General features: G+C 42.4%; 2 protein-coding genes across 5 annotated transcripts; one reads left to right on the top strand and one right to left on the bottom strand.

Moving 5' to 3' along the window:
• The first annotated feature begins 137 nt into the window (after positions 1-137).
• On the top strand, positions 138-4,715 carry szrd1 (SUZ RNA binding domain containing 1). The gene is made up of 4 exons (XM_083675134.1): positions 138-262; positions 1,950-1,999; positions 2,372-2,641; positions 2,776-4,715. The coding sequence occupies exons 1-4, from the start codon at positions 215-217 to the stop codon at positions 2,885-2,887; spliced, it is 480 nt and encodes a 159-aa protein (XP_083531260.1). The 5' UTR covers positions 138-214; the 3' UTR covers positions 2,888-4,715.
• A 258-nt stretch (positions 4,716-4,973) lies between these two features.
• atp13a2 (ATPase cation transporting 13A2) lies at positions 4,974-20,560 on the bottom strand. Of its 4 annotated transcripts, none has more exons than XM_083675131.1 (29): positions 20,436-20,560; positions 16,746-16,822; positions 16,443-16,610; positions 16,107-16,162; positions 15,514-15,583; positions 15,356-15,435; positions 14,990-15,067; positions 14,819-14,888; positions 14,332-14,466; positions 14,142-14,208; positions 13,732-13,863; positions 13,393-13,554; positions 12,838-12,948; positions 12,384-12,430; positions 11,769-11,957; positions 11,140-11,346; positions 10,868-10,978; positions 10,289-10,427; positions 9,763-9,871; positions 9,460-9,584; positions 9,039-9,223; positions 8,608-8,700; positions 8,194-8,273; positions 7,684-7,836; positions 6,843-6,939; positions 6,514-6,737; positions 5,996-6,147; positions 5,624-5,796; positions 4,974-5,317 (listed from the first exon to the last, which is right to left on the bottom strand). In XM_083675131.1, exons 1-29 carry the CDS (start codon positions 20,440-20,442, stop codon positions 5,090-5,092), a joined length of 3,525 nt encoding a protein of 1,174 aa, XP_083531257.1. In that variant the 5' UTR covers positions 20,443-20,560; the 3' UTR covers positions 4,974-5,089. The 4 variants fall into 4 exon arrangements, 3 of the variants coding, with proteins under 3 accessions (XP_083531257.1, XP_083531258.1, XP_083531259.1); XM_083675132.1 differs by lacking the exon at positions 20,436-20,560 and adding an exon at positions 17,453-17,821 and having other exon boundaries at positions 4,975-5,317; XR_014554354.1 differs by having other exon boundaries at positions 5,180-5,317; positions 5,624-5,716.
• Between the last annotated feature and the right edge of the window lie 1,752 nt (positions 20,561-22,312).

Here is a 22,312-nt window from a genome sequence, read left to right as displayed (position 1 = left end):
AACAGGACGTACTACAAGTACAGTCTAATATTCTGTGGATATATTCCGTGGATGTTAGGCACAGACCAGAGCCTCATTTGATATGTATGGTTCTGCCCGAAGTTGCAACAGCAACCTCTCTGAATGATGTCAGCGAGTGGGACAGGGGGCGGATCTGGACGGAGCCCACGACTCGAGAGCAAACTCCTCAACGGCGTGCCTGAAAGAATGAAACATGGATGATGAGGTTGCCGAAAGTTGGGAGGAAGCTGCAGACAGTGGGGTAAGAGTAGGCTACAATGGAAATCTATGTGAAGTGGCAAGTCCATCTTACGAAGTCACATTCTGAGCTTTGTGCTTGGGAAAGAGTCATTAACACAGGAGTCACGACTCATTTGAAGTCAGTCAATGTAGCTACATAGCTAGCTAACGCGTAAGCTAGATAGATATCTGGCTTGTTAGCTCGTTAGCTAGGCCAGAAATTGAAAACTATATGGAACAGTTATTTTTAGACATAGCTGACTGGCTATTATTAAAACTAGAGAGATGACACTGGGAAGTTAAATAAGTCCACTAGCCTAACGTTAGCTGCATATCTAATCATCAACGTTTTTCAATAGCTAGGTGGTTAGCTAGCTAGCAGCAGCCAAACCAATATTAGCTAACTAGGAGGCTAGCTAGCTGACCTAGCAGCAAATGTTAGGTAACTTACTTGCCATGTAGCTAGCTAGCTTTCAATTAGCTACGTACCGAGCGCCGACAACAAGTTGCACACATCAATTGGTATTTTCAGGATGCGTTATTGTTATTGAGCTTATTTGGCTTCATAGCTATACTTACTAGACTAAAAAGTGCTTCCCTAGACTAAAAGTTGGCACAAGTGTAGATACACACATCATGCTAGCTAGCCAACACAAGCTAAAAGTCATGTGCCAGCTAGCTAACTAACTGTTGTAAGTTGATTATTCAGCTAAGTTAGGTAGCTAGCAAATGTGGTCTTTTTGTTTTGAAACTGACTGGCGTGTTAGCTAACTTGTTAACTAGCTACTGATCAGGTAACGAATGTAGCTAGCTTGTTGAGTTGGCTATCTGTGTGTCAAACCTGCTAACATTAGCTAGCCAACTATTTGTTGCCATAAGTTACAACCCGAGTAGACAAGTTAACGCGTTAGCCAGCAACCCTCATTGATAGTGGCCTGACTGGTCTAAATAACCGGCTCTGCCTAGCTGTCAAATATGGCTTGCTCAAATAGTTGTTATTATTGCTATAGGCAAATGTCATGAAATTGGTGCTCTCTCTGTCCCACTAGCTGTCAGTTAATGTAGTCCCTCCTTTGCCATTCTTTTTACTGCATTTAGGCCAAGTTTTGCCGAGCCAGGACACCATTCTCAGATGCAGTGCTCCTCAGTAGCCCTGATGCCCTAGAGAAAATTGCATAATCTAGGCCATACAACGATTTATCAATCGAGCCGCCAAGGAATCACAAAGTGCTCTTGAGTTAATATTCTGCCAACTCAACAATCTGGAGACCTTTTTGGACTGCTAGCATCCTCAATATGTTGTTATCCAAAATTTAACAGCAAACGTTTATGAACACGTTTTGAGGATGCTAGCAGTCCAAGAAGGTTTCCAGATTGGTGATTTATGGCAGAATATTAGATTGAGGGCACTGTGATTTTTTGGCGGTTTGATTGATGTTGCATGGCCTAGAGTATTTGCCAATTTCTGTAGGGTATATCAGGGCTAGCTCATATGCAGTGCTGCTCCTGTATCTCAGGATGGTGTCCTGGCTAAGCTTTGCAATGGCTTGGCTGCTGCCCTGCTGCGGTATAAATAACTGAAATTGAATCTAGCTCTCCATAGTTTCCACCCCCCTCCTTCCTACCTGCTACAGCTCTCCCTTTTTAGTTTGTTGTTTTGCATATTTGTTTTAACCACATATTTTGTTCTCTCTCTTTCCTAAATGCAGGAAATGGAGAGAAGATTAGAAGAGAAGCTTAGGATCAGCCAGAAAGAGAAGTGAGTAAGGACTGACTGAAATGCACAAAGAGCCAATATCAACTCAAAAGCATTGGGCCACAAGAGTTTGCTTGTGAAACTGTTGGTCCTTGGATGACATGCACACATCACTCATTACTCAAACAAATCATAGGGTATAATGCATCCACACTTTGTGAATTCAATGTAACACTCACATCAGACAACATCTCTGGTGCACTTCACACTCATCAAGCATTTGATCTTGAAAATACTTCCTCTGATCTAGGGTCCAATGGTACACATAGACCACACTCCTATAGCCTACTCCTACTTAACTGACTACACTGAGGGTTCAATGGTTACACTCTCCATCTACCATTCCGCTCACACACATCATCTTTTTGTTCACAGAGTGTCTAGTACCAATTCTGTGCGATCGCCCTTGAAGACAGCCATTGTGATTCAGGATGACTCCCTCCCCGCGGCGCCCCCACCCCAGATTCGCATCCTGAAGCGCCCCTCCAGTAATGGGTCATTGGGGTCGCCTCTGGGCCAGAACCGACCCACGCCACAGGTCAAGTCCCTTGCCCAGAGGGAGGCAGAATACGCTGAGGCCAGGAAGAGAATACTGGGAAGTGCCAGCCCTGAAGAGTCGCCTCAGGAGAAGCCTAACACAGAGAGGTAAGAAACCAGATTCACCTGTATTCCAGTGAATGTTTGGACTCTAGTATGAATAAAGTAAGTCTAGGAAATATAAATCACATGAGCATCTTCCCCTTTGACGTGCTCTTGTTCTTCTCCCTACCTACCACCAGACCAGGGCGTACAAATTCTACTACGCCTTCAGAGGAGACCCGATCAAACAATCAGGCTGTCCGCCAACCAGCAGGCCCCGACGGCACACAAGGCTTCCGCCAGCACAGATAAGTGAACGAGAGGCCATCCTGCCATAGGGAGGGAGAGAGAGAGATAGGGAGGAGGAGGAGGAGAGAGGGCAAGATAGCTGGCCTCCTGGCAAAGGGGCAATTTGGATTTTTTGTTGTGAATGCATATCTTCCCCTCTCATGGCTCCCACTTGATATGTGTGCTATGAGGAAAAAGGAGGGAAAAGGCATGAAGGAACTTAAGAAGGAACATCGGCTCTCTCGATCTCTACCCCTCCTCTGTTAAACACTGTGATAAGGACATCTGGACTATGCTCACTGTGATGATCCCTTTAAGTACCCCACATTGCCCCAGGAGTCCCCTCTTTCTCTTCTCACCTGCCCCAATGTGGGCTGCCAACCAGTCTGTCATGGAAAACCTACAGGGCAGAAGGCTATTCTGGATGTCAGCCATGGACCCTTCCATTTGAAAAGACTTGAAAGAACAGAGGATGCCTGAAAAGAGAGGAGAGAAGAGCAGTGACTGACTGGGGGCATGGCAAAATAAGATGAGGGATGGATGGTACCAGCTTCTCCCAGCAATAATACTAGAGATATCACTCAAATCCCCTTCCTACATCCCATCCCTTAAAAGCTTTTTTTTATTTTTTATTTGTTAATGTTGTCCTGCATTGTTTTTATTTTTTTGATCTGGGTTATTGATTGACAGATTAATAATCTGTACATCGCCATTAGTTTTTAAATTGAGGGTGATGTGTGTGTGGAAGTTTCTGATAAGTTCTGTTTACGGTTGTCATTTCTTTTTTTAAATTGAGCTTTTCTGGCGTCTCCCTCAGACTGTCTGATTTCTATTAAAAAGAAAAATAATAAAAACGGTAAAAATGAAATGACAAAATGGAGATAATATTGTGGATTTTCAGTAAATTTTTAAGCAGCTTTTCTGCCTTTTTGTATGATATGATATTGTAGCGATATCAGAGCAGTATTTTAATCTAAATGAACTAAAAACTCATTTTTAAATCATCCTGTAAATATTGGTTAATTCAAACTTCAAAACTGTAGAGGGGGTGCTGGCAGAAATTAAGAGGGTCAAATGGGGAATAAATTCACTGCTGTAATCCCTTAAACCCCCCTTACATCATATCTACTGTCATCTGTTTGTTCATTTCTTCATCTGCTTCACTGAAGTAGGAACTCAGGTGCAAGTGAGAGACTGAATGAAATGTCAGATTTTACTTTAGGGAGAGTTTAGGAGATTGTGTGCAACAACAGCTGATGTCCACAATAAAGCTCTCAAGTCAGCACCTACTTTTGAAATGGATAATGCTGTTTGATATCTGGGTATGGGGGGGTTCAAATGTTATTTAAGATGTACCCCATTGTTCCAAGAATGCATGATGTTTGATATGAAACAAATCTAAAACTGTCTGTCAGGTAGTCAGTCTCCAGCCCCCCAGGTATGCCATGATGATATTTGAATTGAGGAATACCGTTGCTCTGCAGCTTGCCTTCTTTCTCCCTAAGAATCCAGGCCTATTCGGCAAGCATGTTACTTAACGCTCCAGATACAATGGAATATGTATGATAGACGGTTCTTATGTGGTTTAGATCCATTTGGAGTGGTCACTGAGTAGTCATCATTTTCACCTGAACAATATCAAAATGAGTGAGGGGGAGGGCATAGTTGAGTAACTGCAAGTTTGATAGCTATGAATACCCTAGGAAAACTGTATACTGAAAGGGATTTATGGAATGTCCTCTCATTGCACCAACCAAACTTAGAGGCCTGGAAGGAGGGGGAGGATCAACAGTTTGTCAAGCTCTTGAGTGAGAACACAAAACTGCCTGTAAATACCGATTTAATAAAAAATGATTTATAAAATAATCTGCTGCTTGTCTTTCATATCTCTGCAGTTACAAATGATATTGATTTCACCACTGGTAATCTGAAAGTATTTTCATCTTCTACATTTACCCATTCCACATTTATGCCACAACATCCATTTGAGTCTCATGTCATCCAAAGACCGATTGGTGTGGTCAAAAGCAACTGGCCCATACCTCTCATCAACACAGCTGACACTAACCTCCAACACACCCACACAGTCATGTGCATTGACAAGATTGTTTAAAGAATAGGCTTTATTCACATCATCTTGCATTGCTGGCTCTCACCAGTATTGTACTTCACTGAAAATGTTCTATAAAACAGATTTCATTTGGCTCACTGTCCTCAGCTTGGGCATTAGTGGATGCGGCTTGGATCCACGGCACTCTTTGGCTGATTGAATGTCCGAGGGGAGGCGAGGCTGATGCTAGTTAGGCCATTGACTGTGCACTGGGTTGGGGACAGGGGTTGGTTCAGGGGGGGCCATGAGGGGGAGTCTGACAGGAGGACATCTAGACGTTTGTACTGCTTTTTGGACTCCTGCTTCCGACGCAAGCAGCTCAGCATCCCTCTGTCTATCAGCACCTATAAAGACAGGCAATAGTAAGGGCTCCCTTGAAAAAGAGATTAATCTCTCAATGGGTCTTACCTGGATAAATAAAGGATAAGTTAATAAAAACTACTTTAGGGTTCAGCAATTCAACAGGCAGAATATTTTATGTGTGTCGTTTGGGTGAAAAGCCTAGGTGCCTGCCTGTTTCTGCTGTAGCTGACTTTTCATTGTCTAGCAATGAGTATTGCTGAATGCAGAAACAGTCAGGCTCCTCTCCCACCTGTAACAACTGAGGCTTTCATGGGTGTTTAGAGTAGAGTTGGCCCTGTGTCCAGTACCTCCAAAATGAAGCAGATGAGGAAGTTGAGTGCAGCCAGGGCCACCAGCAGCAGTTTGAAGGTCATGTCTGTGATGTCATACAGCTGGAGCAGCTTCCGCATGAAAGGCAGAGGGGACAGCACTAGCCAGCTCATCAAAGCAAATAAGACTAGCAGTATACATAAAAACACCACTGGAAGGCAATAGAGAGAGAGCACACAATATATCAGTCTATTTTGCTGCCACATCGACCAGCAAAGTTCACAGATAAGGAATAATGGAACACTGACTGAACCAGAAGGTAACAAAGATGGTCCAATGCATGCAACATTCATACAACATCAGCAAACCCACACAAGGAAAGTTTGAATAGGTTTAGTGGTCTGTCTCACCATTGTAGTAGAGAGGTTTCTTGTACGGGTACCCTTTGGTCACCACAACAGCCATGATGATGTATTGGTACCCTGACAAGGCGAACACACTGGTATCTTCAAGGTTGGGCAGGTTAGCGGCCCCCGTCACTGTGGAATTGAGGGGGACAAACCTAAAAAGAAGAGAGGAGGGCTGTCAGATAAAAGCCATTGTTGAGAGAACAGGAATACTCATCTCTTCTCAAATGGTGGGCCTTAGAATGGATTCCTTTGAGGGACACTAGCCCCGCCCCTTTAGTGACAACAATTATGCAGCAATGCGTGCTTACAGAGACCATGCATTGCCCTTTAACTTATCCTCAATACCATTGAGCCACGTCCACATCACCTCGAATTGGTCCTTCGGTCAACCTAGTCCTTTCTCAAGGATCTATTGTCATCATGGGACCCTTCTTTTCCCCCCCATCCAAACACCAGAATATTTTTCCTGATCAGGTAAAAACTAATCATAATAATCACTATCATCCAATTGTTCTTACCAGTCCTGCGAGATAGTGATGAACAGAGCGGCCAGCTGCCCCAGGATGAGCAGTATGGTGTGCAGAAACATGCTACCCAGGATGGGCAGCGTTAACAGGCTAGCAGGGGGCCTCTGGGGGTGTAGCTCCTTGCTGGGGCCTCCTTTCCCCATCACAATGGCCAGCAGTGTCACCAGGAACATGTCGAAGAACAGAAACTGCAGGTCGCCCAGGTTAGTCTTCAGCTGAATGGGGCAAACAAAATAGCAGGGAGGGAGCCAGGGTCAACACATTGCTATACTACAGACTAAAAACAATACGGCTAGTTTGACATGGACAACACTACTCACTGTGTAGAGGATGAGCACAGAGCTGAACTGGATCAGGCTGTACAAGGCCATGTACCGGAAGAGACTGAACGATGTCACCAGGGAACACCTGCCCTCCCTGGGGGAAAGAGAGGGAGATTAGCTGAATGAGGTGTTAGTGTATGGCCAGAACAGAAGCCTGCACACCTGTCCAGCACTCCAGAGGTAGCATTAATTACCCCTGTAGTAGGGCTATCCTTTCATGCAAGTAAATACTGGATAATCATGTACATCACATGACTAGGGAAGACATTTGTTTCCCAAATTCGAGTCAATAGTCAAGACGCTGCTCAGATTAGCTCATTCTGATGAGTAGTTATTTGGTATGTATTTGATTTGAAAATCAGTGATTCTGTGCAGTGCCTTGCTCAGGGCGTTCCCCTCAAATGTGCTGATAGAGTAACAGACAGATCAAAAAAGGAACAAAGGTTTCGTTTGAATACCTTAAAAATGCATATTTTCTTCCTGCCTCTGCATGTAATCCCTGATCTGTACTTAATAATATACAGTGCATTTGGAATGTATTCAGACCCCTTAACTTTTTCCAGATTTTGGAGTATTGTGTGTAGATTGATGAGGGAAAAAATTAATTGAATCAACTTTAGAATAAGGCTGTAACATAACAAAATGTGGAAAAAGTGAAGGGGTCTGAATACTTTCCGAATGCACTGTAGATCTAAGGACATTTTGACATCACTATTTTCAACAATTCAACCATGTCAAATCAGGGTTGATTACCACATGAAAGGAAGGAAGGGGCAAGCATTTTTACAGTACTGGCATAGGGGCCAAAGAGTAGGGGAGAGTGAATCCTTCCTTCTACCTGATGAGCAGAGGCACACAGCTGATGTTGTCTGACTTGGAGGTGAAGGGAGAGGCCATGGATGCCTCAGCCTCAGACAGGGACACCCCCACGTCAGCAGCCCTTAGGGCCCCACAGTCGTTGGCCCCATCCCCACACATCCCCACCCGGTAGCTTAATAAGGGGAGAAAAGGATGGGTGAGTAGAGAAGATGAGGGCTGTAGTTTGGGTCAGTCTGTCTGTGCCAAACAAATCAAGGATGTAGCATTGTCTGAGTATGATCAAATCATTTTAAAATATAAACATGGGACAACTTTTGGTGGGACAAATACCTTCTTTCTACCTATTCTAGAATTTGCCTTTGCATGCCATTTTCACCTCCATCACAGCCCTTGGCAGCTGGCAACTAACTGCCTTTGTCTCTTTCTCCTACTCACTAATTATGCCTTTCCATCTCTACCCCTCTCCTCCTCTTCCCTGACTGCCTTCCTTCTGTTCTTTGCCTCCATCTCTCTCTACTTCTTCTCTCACTTCAGTTTCTGCAGCTCTGTGACCAGTTGAGTCTTCTGTTCGGGGGCCATGCGTGCAAACACTGTGCCTCGCATCAACACCTGCAACCACAACAAATATACAATACATTGTCTCTATAACACACTCACAAATCAGAATCATTGCCTTAGGATGGCTAGACTGGGCATTACTTTTTCAGGGTTACTTACAGGATTACTTTTTTAAGAGGTAAAACTGTACAGGCGCTTCCATAAAAACTCATGATTATGTTTTATTTTTAGAAAAGATTAATAGTCACACTTTATGAGGCTGTGGAGACGATTATTATTTGTGTACAGGTATAACTCATTATGACATCAAACAGGATCCATCCTAGTCAACGACAGGCTCTCTATTGAATGGGTGACTGTGGAGCGCAGTGTGCTGTGGTCCTACCTTTGGCAGGTACTCAGGGAAGTGGTCACACAGAGCAGAAAAGGACTTGCCGTTGATAGCCAGGTGATACTTGACACCACTCTGGTACAGGCCCTGAGAAAGGCAAGGCAAGGCAAGGCAACTTTATTTATATAGCACATTTCATACACGAAGCAGACTCAAAGTCCATTTCAGTTTATTATATGTTTTTTTATTAAATGTCAAACAAACTGTGTGACAAGTTCCACTCCTTAGTGAATATATGGATAGATCAGTTGTTGAGAGGGAATCTGAAGTATGTTCCTCAAGCTGTATTCTTTCACAATACCCAATCCATCAATACCAATACTATGTACAGTAGAGTTAAGTACACTGGCTTCATACAGAGAATACTGTTAGCCTGTGTAGCAATCGCAAGGATACAAAGACCAGTGCGTATGTGTAAGACCAACCTGAGTGAGGACTTCTATGGAGTCCTGGGAGACTATGGCATCAGCCCCTCCCTCCCCCAGGTGGAATCGCATTGTGGGCATGGATTGGGTCGTGTGAGGGGTCACATGGACAAATATCACCCTTTCGTCCAAGCCCACCATGCCACAGCTTCCTGCCACATTGACTGCAGTCAGAATGTTGTCACCTAAAATACAGAAGGGGGAAATAACTAGCAATCAAATAATAACAATGAAGTTGACCTTCTTTTAGCCATATACATAATATCTTCAAGTAAGAGTGTATACCTGAAGTGATGAGACAGGTTATGGGTAAAGCATAGTTTGAAACACTTTATAAATTAAACAAATACACACATATATATATATATATATTTCTAGTGACATTCTTATTTTTGTTGAAAAGAAGAGGTCCTAGACCCACCAGTGATCATGACAGTTCGAACATGTGCCAGACTAAGGGTGTTGATGACCTTAGCACTCTCTGGCTTCACCAGATTCTTCATCACCAGCAAACCCAGGAACTGCATGTCTTTCTCCACCTCCCCCCTGATGACACACACATACACACACGTTTTCAGAAACTTTAATCCAGATCAAAATGATCCCGTATTTGAAACTGAATGTTTTAATCTACGGTTTCTAAGGGATAATTTAAGAACATAGGCAATAGCTACTGTAGGTGCAATGGACATAGAATTTGGTGTTTTCAATATAGATTGCCCACCGTTCAATGGTCAGGCCAGCATGTCCATCTAGAGGTTTGTATCCAAGAGCAAGCACCCTGAAGCCATCGCTTGCAAACTTACGCAGTGTGTCTGAAAACTGCACAGGCACTGCAAAAACAGAAGATAAAGAACGATAAAAACAAAAAGATGACAAACCGGGCTACAAGCATAAAGGAACAAGATCAAGACATAATACTGCAGTACATTCTCTAATTTGAATTTCTCAGTGGAATATCTTTAACTTCAGAGCCTGTACACACAAATCAATTCAGAGTAGTAGTGTTTATCTAGGATCAGGTCCACTCCCCACCTGTCCATATACTCTTTTTCATTATGACCGAAAAGGCAAAAGTCATCCAAGATCAGCACTCGTACTCTGATCCACTTTGTGATTTTGTGGAGCGATAGATGAGAGTATGACATCAGGGATAGGCAGCATGGGGATTAGATCCCCGCTTGCAGAGGCCAATGTGTGGGCAGCGTGGACGTAGCACCAACTACTGGACTGACTGAGGCACTTTGTACCGGTTTTTCTCAGGCACAGACTGGCTACCATTTCCGGGGCCCCCTTGATGAAGGCAAGAGCCGGCTGTCCGCCTGGGGCAACCGTCACCACACTCATCCTCTGGAGAGACGAGGAGAAGGGAAAACGCTGCACGATGCCCTGACAGGAAAAGAAGATCGTAGAATGACATGATAGCAATATACTTAAATCTTCCCTTCATGAGATACAAACCGTTATCTGGCTGACCGAACTATTTATTATAATAATGATTAAAACACAAACCCAGAACAGTGAAAATCTTTCTATGGCTCAATTTCTTTTGCATGCCATTTTGAATGCCTCTCTCTGAAATCAACTTCCAATTCCATTCCTTGTCCCTTCCCTTAGCTTTGACTCCTTTGGCGTTCACTGCTCACAGATCTGAAAGGTCTTGAATATGTGTGAGCAATAAACTAAGAGGAGCTCCCACCACATTAACCTCATCTATCCAATCCTTTCATATGAGTGACACCTATGGAGCAGAGAATCAAAAGGAACTCCAGACATGGAGCAGAGCGTTAGATGTGTCATTGGATGTTTCAAGCCATGAGGATACTCACTATGCCCTCAGGTTGAAGCTGGCATGCCGGGGGTCTCATGACTGCCATGATCCTGTGACCTCCGAACTCTGCATCCAAGGCATTTCCATCTCCTTCTGGCTCCTCCAGATCCTGTAAGGGTGGACAGAAATGACAGGGAAAATAGCCACCATCCAAACATTCTGTTAGATATAGGGCCAGAAATTGAACCAGGCTCAGTCTCTCTACACACATTGCACAAGGAGGGGTATTACTAAAAGACTAAAAGGTGCAGGTACAGTAGCGAAACTTACCCAGCCGGTGGACTCGATCATCTTGAGCTCCAGGGGGTCGCCAAGGAGCTCTCCCCCCAGCAAGGCTACAGTGTGGCTGCAGGCTAGGGCTGAAAGCATGGGACCTGGAGGCAGGAGCTGGGGGTCTGGGACCAGCTCAGAGAAACCTGCTCCACCACTCTCGATCACCCCCCACACGTCCAATCCGTCTTCCGTCAGAGTGCCTGTCTGAGTGCCAGAATGTGGTTGATGGTCAGTTTGATCAAGAAGTGAATTGAAATTCAATTTGTGAAAAGGAAATGGCACATTGCATGTCAATTCATGTATGGAATTTTGCATTGACTGGATCAGAATTCAAATTGACTCCAACCCTGTGTGTAACAGGTGTCACGCTGCTGCAAGCAGTATTGCTTCCTCGCACACTAGCTCACACAATTCTTGAACCTGCATCCCCTGTATTGCAAACTCACATGACCGCCTTGACTGTTCACTATGGTAAAAGAGCATTTATTCTCAATAACTTACTAACAAAGGTTAAACAAACTAATTTACCCTTCTAATTTACCCACTATATGCTCAAACGCAGTTAGTATAGCAGCGCTCATACACATAAATACTCAATACACTTGAGCCTACTAGTGTGGCCTCACCTTGTCAAAGCAGAAGAGTGAGACCTTCCCACAGACGTTGATTCGCGGAGGGCTGATGCAGAAGATTCCGTGTCTCTTCAGTCGGCGCTGGGCGTAGATGGTGCCAGTGGTTATGGCCGCGGGCAAGGCGGGGGGTACCACGATGGTCACTATGTCCAGAGTCCGGACCACCAGCTCCCACCATGTGGCCTGGGGCAATGTACATCGCAGTTATTTAGCATTGTACAGAGCAATATACACACTCTGTACATACATTTTCTTATGGAGAGCAACTAAAAGTCCATACAAATTGGCTAACAGTAAATACACACAAAGTACAAGCAAATAGATTACAAAGTCCCTACAAATAGGATACAGTGCAACTAACCATAACAGTGGTAACACCACCAAGTAAGCAACTTTGGCGGATGTAGGTGAAGGGTCAAGTCATTAATGAACAAGCCTGGCTTTTAAATAAAACAAATAAAAGGACCTGAAGATGACTACTGTACAAAGGTGGGTCTGTTGAAAGTCAAGCCTAAATACCCAATTTGAAGTTTGAATCTAACAAATCATTCCAGAAATTCACCCAGTCATAATTTTGGTATTAAACATATGGGTAATGCAAATACTTACATTGCTTCTTACAAGGACCACAATGGTGTATATAGTGCCAATCAATGCTAAAAAAATAAAAATAAAAATTAATAATTAAATGATGTTTATACAGCATAAAAACGGTCTAAAAAGGTAACAAAATGGCTACTATGCATCAAGGAATGGCTGTCAATGCACATTGCTGGTAGCTATGGTTAAACTGTTTAGGGCTCTGTTTTATTAAAACAGTAACCAGACTTGAGGGAACAAGTAGCTTTCCATGAACTACAAGAATGCTTGATTGTATATTAACATGCAGTTGAGTACCTTTGGGTTTGACGCTGTTAGCCTTGTTATTATTACAAATTATTGCATTACTGCAGTGCAGAAGTGAGGATTCTGTTCTCAGAGACTATGACTGCATTACAGCCATTCCGATATTCGCAATATAGCACACCCTCTCGTGTGTTATTGCTTTAGTGTTTGAGCTTACCAACAACGCCCAGTAAGAGCAGGAACTTGACAGTGTCTTGGTAGAAGCGGAAGTTAATGGGTTGGGGGTGGAGGATGGAACTAACAAGGTCACCTTTGGCTGTGAAAAACCCTGAGGAAGAAAGACAGGAAAATACAGGTATGACTGGAGAAACATGTTACCATCCCAAGGCACTCCTATCACTTTCATGAAACAATGACTACTGTAGCTATCAGACATGTCTTCCTTAAAAGCATGACAGTCTTGTATGATTAAGTAGTCTCATTTTGTAAAAATGAAAAAAAAGAGAATGTGTATGTTTAAATAATGTATTATAGTCATGTCTATGTATAAGTTGAATTATGTGTATGTAGATTGATGGTAAATTCTTTTAAATGAATCCATTTTAAATCTCTATAACACAACAAAATGTGGAAAATGTGAAGGGGTTGAATACTTTCCGAAGGCACTGTATAAAAGAAAAGTGAAATGATGAACAGTATGTATAGAAATGGAAAATGTTGTTGAAAGGGTTAAATGACTTACAAAAGTCCAGCTGAAAGGGACCAGTCTAACCTGTGCTTGTGACAACAGCAATTGTCCCTCCCCCTCCCATTCCGCCCCTTTTGGCCTGGATAAGCTGTGTGCCACAAAAGAGGGTGTGTCTCCGCTGGGCCTCGGAACAGAACTGCCCCCCAGTAGTGGGCAGCGGGGTCTTCATCACAGGGATGCTCTCACCTAAAGGCAGGATGAGAGATCAGAGGGTAAGATATGACTTCTCCAAAAGAAATTAGGAAGAAGTTGCACAAACACTGATCTACAGAGTCAGTGTTGCGTGCTCCCCTTTAACGGTTAATGTTAAAACTTTTGGGGGGGTTAAGCTGATCCAAAAACGTTTTCTTTGTAAGGTCTCACCAGTAAGCATGCTTTCATTGACCAAGCACTCCCCTGACAGCAGGGCAGCGTCGCAAGGCAGCAGCATTCCGCCCTGGGGAATCACCAAACAGTCCCCTGGGACCAGTTCTACTGAGCTCACACACTCCTCCTCTGAAAGACAGGATATTATTCTCCAGACCCCGTCCTCTTCATCAAATTGACATTCACAGTTCTAAAAGGACTGGATCAATTCAAGCAACAGGGTTATAGAGCCACCTAGCCAACCAATAGGAGAGGAGGTAAGTCTTCTGCTATATCCTTCTACTTATTAAATCCTTTCTGCTGACTTTGTGGGAGTAAAAACTAAGGGAAGGCGGCAGAGGCTGAGATGGTACCAGGCCAAAATGTCTTTAGACACATTGTTTGTACAAGATAAGAGGAAAACTCACCCCCGGAACCTCTGCGCACAGTGATATTGGTTACAAGCCGAGCCATGCTACGAATACTGGTGTTTTGCTGTGAAATCACAGGGACAATGAATTTCAGTTATCAGCATGTTGACAATCAGATCAGATCATATATAGTCTTTTGTGATAGAGGCTAGGGGTTGTTTCTGGACTGGGCCATGGCCTCACTCACCTTGCGGATCTCATACAGAGAGATGCTGATGGATATGACGGAAATTACCAAGATGCAGGAAGCGTAATATATGTAGTTGTCTGAGATCCACAGGATTATGCTGAACAACTGGAATATGTAGAATGGGTTGAGCACCTGGAAAGATGCAGGGAGGGATTGAAAGTGGAGGAGAGGGGTATGGAGTAAAGAGGACTTACATTACCTCAGTTACTTGAAGTGTAGGTGCACAAAACAAGATTTATCCAGTGTTGGCTATGGTGCTGCATGTGTGCCTGTTACTATCAGCAGGGAAGAAACATGAAAGAACAGAAGGCTTCAGAGAAGAGGTAAAATACCATGAACTAATGACTCAGTTTGGCTGTTGTCTGACTTTTGATTCCAACTTTAAAATGTGCACCACTGCAAATGGCTAGTAAATCTGTTTTCTTTTTTTATATGTGTAACCAAATGAGAGTGTAGATAGGTGTGCAAAGAATAGTAAAATCACCTCATCAACAAATAGCCGCAGATAAGACTTCATAGGTACATCTATAAGGTTGGTCCCATAGACCTTCCTCCTGAAAGAAGGAGAGGGATGGAGTGAGATCTTGGATAGAAATGGAGAAGAAGTGAAGTGTGTGAGGAAAAACAAGGGAAAGGTAGAGAAAGGGCAACGTACCTGGAGCTCTGCTCCAAACGACTAAGGCCTTCCTGGAAACGGTACAGATCGTCACATGTCCAGTCCTCATTGAGGACACTGTGGAGGAAGAGCGAACAGACATTAGTTCAACACAATTCCTCCACTCTATAATTGCTTTTTTGGGAAAAAGAGAGACCAATAAGACAACAGTTTTATTTATAGTGCTGTAAAACCAATAATTAGGATAAGTAGAATTGACATGCAAAGCTGACACATTGGGTGAACATTGAAATATTTCTGCAGATTTTGCAGCAATGTCCACTCCACCGATCCTATTTCTGTGAGTACACAAACTTCGGTCCCAACGGTCATCCCACACTTCCATATCATCTCCTCCCACAGTACCTAACACGACAGAAGGCTCCCTTCCTGGCCATCCAGATGTAGCGCAGCCCCTCAAACAGGTAGTATCGCAGCAACTCTTTCTGAAAGACATAAAAAATTAGTGGTGTCATAAAAGTGTAGCTCTAGAGTTCTCTGTCCAATCCTTGTTCTGTCCGTACCTCCTCCTTGTGTAGCTGGATTGTATCTCTCCACTCATTGTCTTCCATCTGTCCTCCATTCTGCTCCATACTACAGGGGAAAAGACGTTTCATTGTCAAAAGTTTGGGATAAATAAAACAGGGTGATGCAGGGAAAGCATCAATTCAAGTAGGGGTAAAGCGGTCTGTGGCTTCCAGCAGACATATATTCAAAGACTGGACATTCCCGTCAAATAATGATTTTGCCTCGCCTTTTTTGTTATGAACAACTCAATATTATGGCTACGATTAAAGATTTAAAAGGAGATATATAATTGTAGCAATGTCCGTGACACACAGAGGCAGACGCAGTGTTGAGATGAGGGAATTGTCGTTTATTTTGTGGTTTGCTAGGGACTTTTCAGTCCTTTGGCTTTCCAGCCTTTCTCCTTCAAAAGCAGAGGCACACACATCTTAAACCTTTCCGTCAACGAGGCTTCATTCGCAACAGGTGCGCAACGAAGCCTCGCCTCCGTAACCCTGGCCACGGTCCTGTAGCTGCCTCTACAGGCCGAACGCTGCATGTCCCCCCACAATAATATAATAGTTGTTGCAGATGAAGACATGAAGCTAACCTGCCCTCCATCTCTTCTGTGAGAACCTCCACAACATACTGCTGGTCAAACCTGTCCTGAGAGAAGAGACAAAAACAAAACTATCACCCAAGTGCTGCTTCTTGTATAAACAATGCACCACATAATCATCACATGCTGAAAAGACACTTTTCAGCATGTGATGGAAAAATACAAAACTTAATACAATCAAACTGGGGTGGCACAGTTATTTCTCCATGTCATAACACTGTGTAGGCTACATACAGTATCATATTGTTTCTCGTTTTATGTAACATTAATACAAACATATATACAATTTTCTCGTTTGCGTTTGGTACCCCTCTGTTACAATTTTACCTTTAATAGCAGAATATCTGCCAAGGCCTGTGGACAGGAGCTGCAGCGAGCGAGAACGCCTAGACGCGGCCGCCAGTGAAACAGTAGCAGGAGCAGACCAAGGGAGAACAACGCCCCAATACGACACAGCCAGACACGCCAGCACACCCATCTGTATCCCTGGACATCCTGAGACAGAGAGAGTGAGAGGAAGAAAGAGATACAGGTAAAGAGAGGGTGAGAGACAGAGAGAGACCAAATTCAGGAATTTTAATATGCTGATAAGCACTGTTGATTTATAGATGTATGATTCAAAGTACTGACCATGTGAGAGTCTGGTCTGTGATGGGGTCCCCTGGGACAGGGGGAGGAAAGCCCACCCAGCGGCTCCTCCGGACTCCCTATATGAAACAGGATACAGACATCAGATACAGTACAGACAACACAGACACAGCACTGTTAATACTACAATAAAGAAAACCTATACATGTACACACCCGCTATGCAAACATTAGTAAACAAGCATTATGAACTCCAGAGAGCTGTTGATAGCGCCTCCTGAAGGTGATCTACACGAAAAAGTAAAAGTAGATGAAAATTGAGGAAATCAAATCTAAATAATGGTTACCTAAAGCTTGAGTGAAACATGGCTTTGTGCAAAACAAAGAATACTGGGTTATAATCGCAAACTGGGTTATTCTTGCAAGCTAAGAAATGTGATCTTCCAAAACAAAGCCCTTTGTAAGAAAACAAGGAAGGAAACTATAGGCTACTACAGGAACAATAATGCTAAAAGATATATTTGCCAAAACGATGAATAACCTACAGTGGATTCATTTTAAATTGATCAATCGATTAATTAAGATGGAATAGGTCAAATGGAAACAAGACCTCTGGAATAAGCCAACATTGGTTGCATATTTACAGCGGTAGACGCAACTCTAGGACATATTAAAACAAAAAGGCTGATCAACACAAATTATTCAGTTTATTCAAGCCAACTTATTTAACGTAGCAAACGTATTCCTTACCTTCAACACCAGATCTGCGGTATTTTACCGAAAGTGTGACACGTCGCGTGTCGAGGCGCACCTGTATATATGTGCTTAACAACCTGGGGAGCCGTCTAAACCCATTTCATTCTCAGTTCCGCTGTTAGCTTTATGTTAAAAATGTTTAAACGACTCTCCTACTCGTGACTCTTTGAAGGTTTAATTTGAATAGTTGTGGGCAATTCCGTGTAAAGGACCCATGAGGATCAAAATGTAAAATTCATCAGAGCATATCAAATTGGGTATCAAACGAAAGCTAATCGTTTCTAATAGGCTATCATTTTGGGAAATGAAGTGAGAAATACCTTTCTCAACCATCTTCCATCATAAGAATAGGGATAAGCAAAGGCTTTAACATCTGGTCATATGGAAAAGCGTCTAAGAAAACATCTACCAGAAAAAGTCTAAAGGTGTTTAGAAAAAGATCAAAGGATAGACCCCGCTCAACTAATATCTACACGTTCATTTAGTTTTTAGGAAATGGTTTGGCTTCTTTACGTTTAAGAATTACGAATTTCTTTACGAAAAACCCACATAAGTGTAAGAAACTTTAAAATGTCTCTGCCTCATGAGGAGCTAGGATGATGAAAGTTAACAAAAGTGAGAAGTATAGGTAGATCTACAAAATACTTGTAGTGTTTTTACTGTTATTGATTTAGTTTATGAATTAATACGTGATTAAAACTGGTAATTCTGTTACCAAACTGACACATATGGTGTGGTGTCCCTAAGACAGATTATTAGGATCCTTCCCACACTGTTTGCAGACAATAAAGAACGTTTCAATTTTGCAGAGGCAAACTAGGAGCAGATTGGGTGTCTCTGTGTGTGTCTGCACATGACATAGGCCTACTTGTATTTTATTTTTTAATCGTCCTATGAAGGGATTTTGTTTGCCATATGTTTGAAAGTGAAAAGTCAAAGGGTCATTCTGTTACTGTGGAATTGCCCTCATCAGTTACAGAACATAAACATGGGGAAGCAAGTCTCATTTCAGATGCAGAACGTAGAGCATATTTTACTCAAAAACATGCTGCTTAAAGGGGCAATCTGAGATTGGTACATACATTTTTATACAGCCATTGGTACATCCATATTTACTGTATATAGCCATTGATTCTTAAAGAATATAACTAAATGCCTCATGAGCTTAGTTCAACTGTCTTACCCCATCAGAACCCAACACAAATTTACATCCATCAGGTGCTAAACACGTGGGACTGTTGGAAAATCAAGGGTCATCTAAGTCCTTTAGAGAATTATGGAATTACAGTATTAGAAATGCATGTGAATGGAATAATAATCACCACCACAATGCTCTTATCTGTGTTAACAATGGGTCACTATGTCACTATGTGAGAGCTAATTAAAGTTTGTCAAAAAATTAGTAAGCCTACTTTCACTTGCCAATACCCTGGCTTGCAGTGTTTTTCAGACACCAATTATTTTAGTTAGTGCACAATCCTTTTATTCTGGACAGCAAAGGCACAAGGTGCTTTGATGCTTCGCTAGTGGGGTATGCAAAGAGAACAAACGTCAGTTAAGTTATGTTAATGGACAATGAAAAGTGATCTTAATCTTAATACCACAGATAGACCATTCAAACCACTAAAGATAAACTAGGCTCTTCTGGTAAGTAGGCCTAGGTGTCTTTAGTTTTGCCTCCCTGGCCTGCACAATCACTGGTTGTATGGTTTTTGTTTTCTTATAGTCTTTCTTACAGTTCATAAAAAAATGTATACAACACAATACCATATTTGTTTGCACTGGTTAAAGAATACCCTAAATGTCTGCTTCTTCATAAAAGCTAGTCTAATGGTGGACAACATTGTCTCCAGTTGAAAGCAAAGGAAATGACAGTGCTAAATGGGCTTCAGCAGCACAAGACCGTCACCTGAGTTCAAGAGGCTAACTCTGATCATCTGTCATCCCTCCTTTTAGAACAGGGTTTTACTTTGCCTTACATTGCCCTAAGCGAATATTACCGGACATCATCTCAATGTCGACACAAAATCACACACTTTTCTTCAAGAACATTCATACTAGTGGGAGAGCTGGACTTACTAACATGTAGTTTTCAAGAGTCACAGTGGAGGTTCCATAGAGTACACTGGAGTATGCATTTTCATTAGAGTGAAGTTACTTCTGAGCCAACGTCCACCTGAAACATTCACTTTTCAGGTATACCATGTGACCAAACAGTGACAAAGGATTTGGGTAGTGTAAGCTGATCTTGCCATATGCTTGAGGATACAAAGAGTGTATTCAAACCAAGTAGTTGGGAGTGTTGGGTTATAATATAGCCAATTCCAACAAGCAAGGTCACACCAGAGTTATGGTACAGTACATTGTTTTGTTCATTTGGGAAGTCTTAGGAAGATTCTGAGGGTGTGCCTGGCAATCACACAGCCGGAAAGAGGACTGCTAGAAATATATGGAATTGCTAGTCCCACTTGAAGAATGTTCTAAGAAGTAAGAATGCCAAAGTAGAACAGACAACAGAGACTGCAGTGTTTGCAAGGTAGCTGACTGCATGAGCTTGCTATGTTGTCACATGATCATTTCACATGAGGAAGAAAAACCTGATAAGCCTGTTTCAAAGCTAACCATGTTGAATGGGGAAAGACCTGTTCACCCTGATCAATTAATGAGATGTAAACAACTGTCAAACTGGTAGCTTGACATGTGAGCTTGCTGGGAAATAAACAATATAAGATTAGACAATGTATGAAACCAGGAAGTAGACCCAGCCAGCTATCTTGACAACATAGTTGTGTAATGAATGGTTCTGTAAATACTACAACATATTTAATGACTTTGCACGTCTCTTAAAAACACCAGACACACGTTGCATCTATAAACAAGGTGCCCATATTGACCCATTCATTGACGTTAACGATTACCATGGGCTGTCATATAACGTTACAGGGCCGTTAGGTCAATTAACCTTTGGCAGACTTACCAATCATTTTCCTTTAGTTACGACAATTTTGCATGTAACAGCATAATAAAGGACCAGTTAAAGCCGGGATAAGGAGATAGTTGATATGCATGACAGCAGCATCCGCTATCTGTTTTGCTTCTCTCCCTCACTGACGTGTGATTCGTAGTCGTGCGCATTTCAACGGATAGCCACTTGGGCCAAAATGTGAACGCAGTCAAAAACATGAATGCACTCTCTGTTGTATATATTTGTTCTTTCGTTCTTGCTGCACCTCATAGCCTAAGATAATATCTTCTTGTTGATTTAATTGGTTCGTACATTTGCCCTCAGTTAGCTGTCACATCAGTGCAGGCAAAGCAAAAGAAACGGAGAAAGCTAGCCGCTATTGAGATGCAGTTTTAGGTTAGTGATGTTGTCTCTTACTCTTTTTCTGTGTCTCTGTTTTCTGAAGTATATAACATGCACTTGTCGATGTGAAAAAGAGACCTTCTATAGGACTTTCCTGCCTAAATAAAGGTTTAATAATAATGTCCATCAGTGTCATGTTTTATTAAAATGCACAGTGCATAATCAAATATAAGAGTAAAAACCTATCGTTAGGTGAAATAAAAACCTAATTGAAGTGTGTGATGCTCCATCATTATCTTCTTTGAATACCATGCATTACATAGACTAGCTTCAGCAGTCCTTGTCCTGTGCTTATTCATTCAGTAAGCAGACATGGCATGGATACCGTTTTACCGACCTAGAGAGTTAATAGTTATTGTAATAACTATTGTTATTACTGCAGCCTATATCCCTTCGGATGCTAATGCTAAGCTAGCAATGAAAGAACTCCATGCTGCTATTAGCAAACAACAAACTGCACACCCAGGTCCTCCAGCGCAGGCAGTGTCTGCGGAGGGCGCGAGGCATTAGTAGGGACACCTCACCACAGCCACGGACTGTAGCACAGCCCACCCCCCCTCCCAGCCACCCTCCTCCACCCCCCAGCAAGAGGAACATTGACTCCCAGTATCAGTGTACCCTCCGCCCATACCTCTTTAATACCATGCACTGTCTACAATTTCAGTCTTTTGCACTATGCCACTATTTGCACTGTCTGGTTAGATGCCAAACTACATTTCGTTGTCTCAGTACTTGTACTCTGTGCAATGACAATAAAGTTGAATCTAATCTAAATCTAATCTAATACCAAAAAACATTCAGCAAGTAGGCCTAGGCCTATTGTGGTTCACTTTTGTTGACTTTCTTTTTGCGCAATTCAATAAAAACAGATCCTCCAAGCTCTTTGGAGTGAGTACCTTTATATTGATATGTACATCAATAATATTTACACATTTAACAATGTTTCGGCTTTTACTCCACAGCATTATTTATGCCATATACATGTACAGTATATTCACTGAACAGACAAACATTTAATGGTGATGCAGAGCTGCACATCATACCATGATGGAGCTGTAAGGCTGTACAATCCTTCCCTGCTACGGTAAAATGCTGCACTAAAATACACACTGAGTAATATGCTCATTCAACACATTCCTTTTCCATTTTTTTCTCTTTCTCTCAGGGAAGTTAGGGTTAGGGTTTCTATTTTTACCTTGCGCTCTCTCTCTCTCTCTTTTCCGTTCCTGTCAGTAGAATTGGATATGGACTTTCTCTGTTGGAGTGCCATTAAGAACTGTGAATGTTGATTTCATTGACCCCCAACCCAGCTCTGGACCATGTGTAACTTGGACCATGTGTAATTTGTAACTAACCCATACTCATAGACATACATATACATTGAGTGAATATGTATGTCTATGAGTATGAGTTAGGGTTAGGGTCCCTCTAGTGGCAGCAAAGCTTATTACATCACTTAATATTTCAAGTAACCTTTCTCACTGTCT

This window comes from Argentina silus, assembly GCF_951799395.1.
Source record: "Argentina silus genome assembly, chromosome: 8".
Classification (NCBI taxonomy): Eukaryota; Metazoa; Chordata; class Actinopteri; order Argentiniformes; family Argentinidae; genus Argentina; species Argentina silus.
This window is presented reverse-complemented; position numbering and strand designations above follow the sequence as displayed.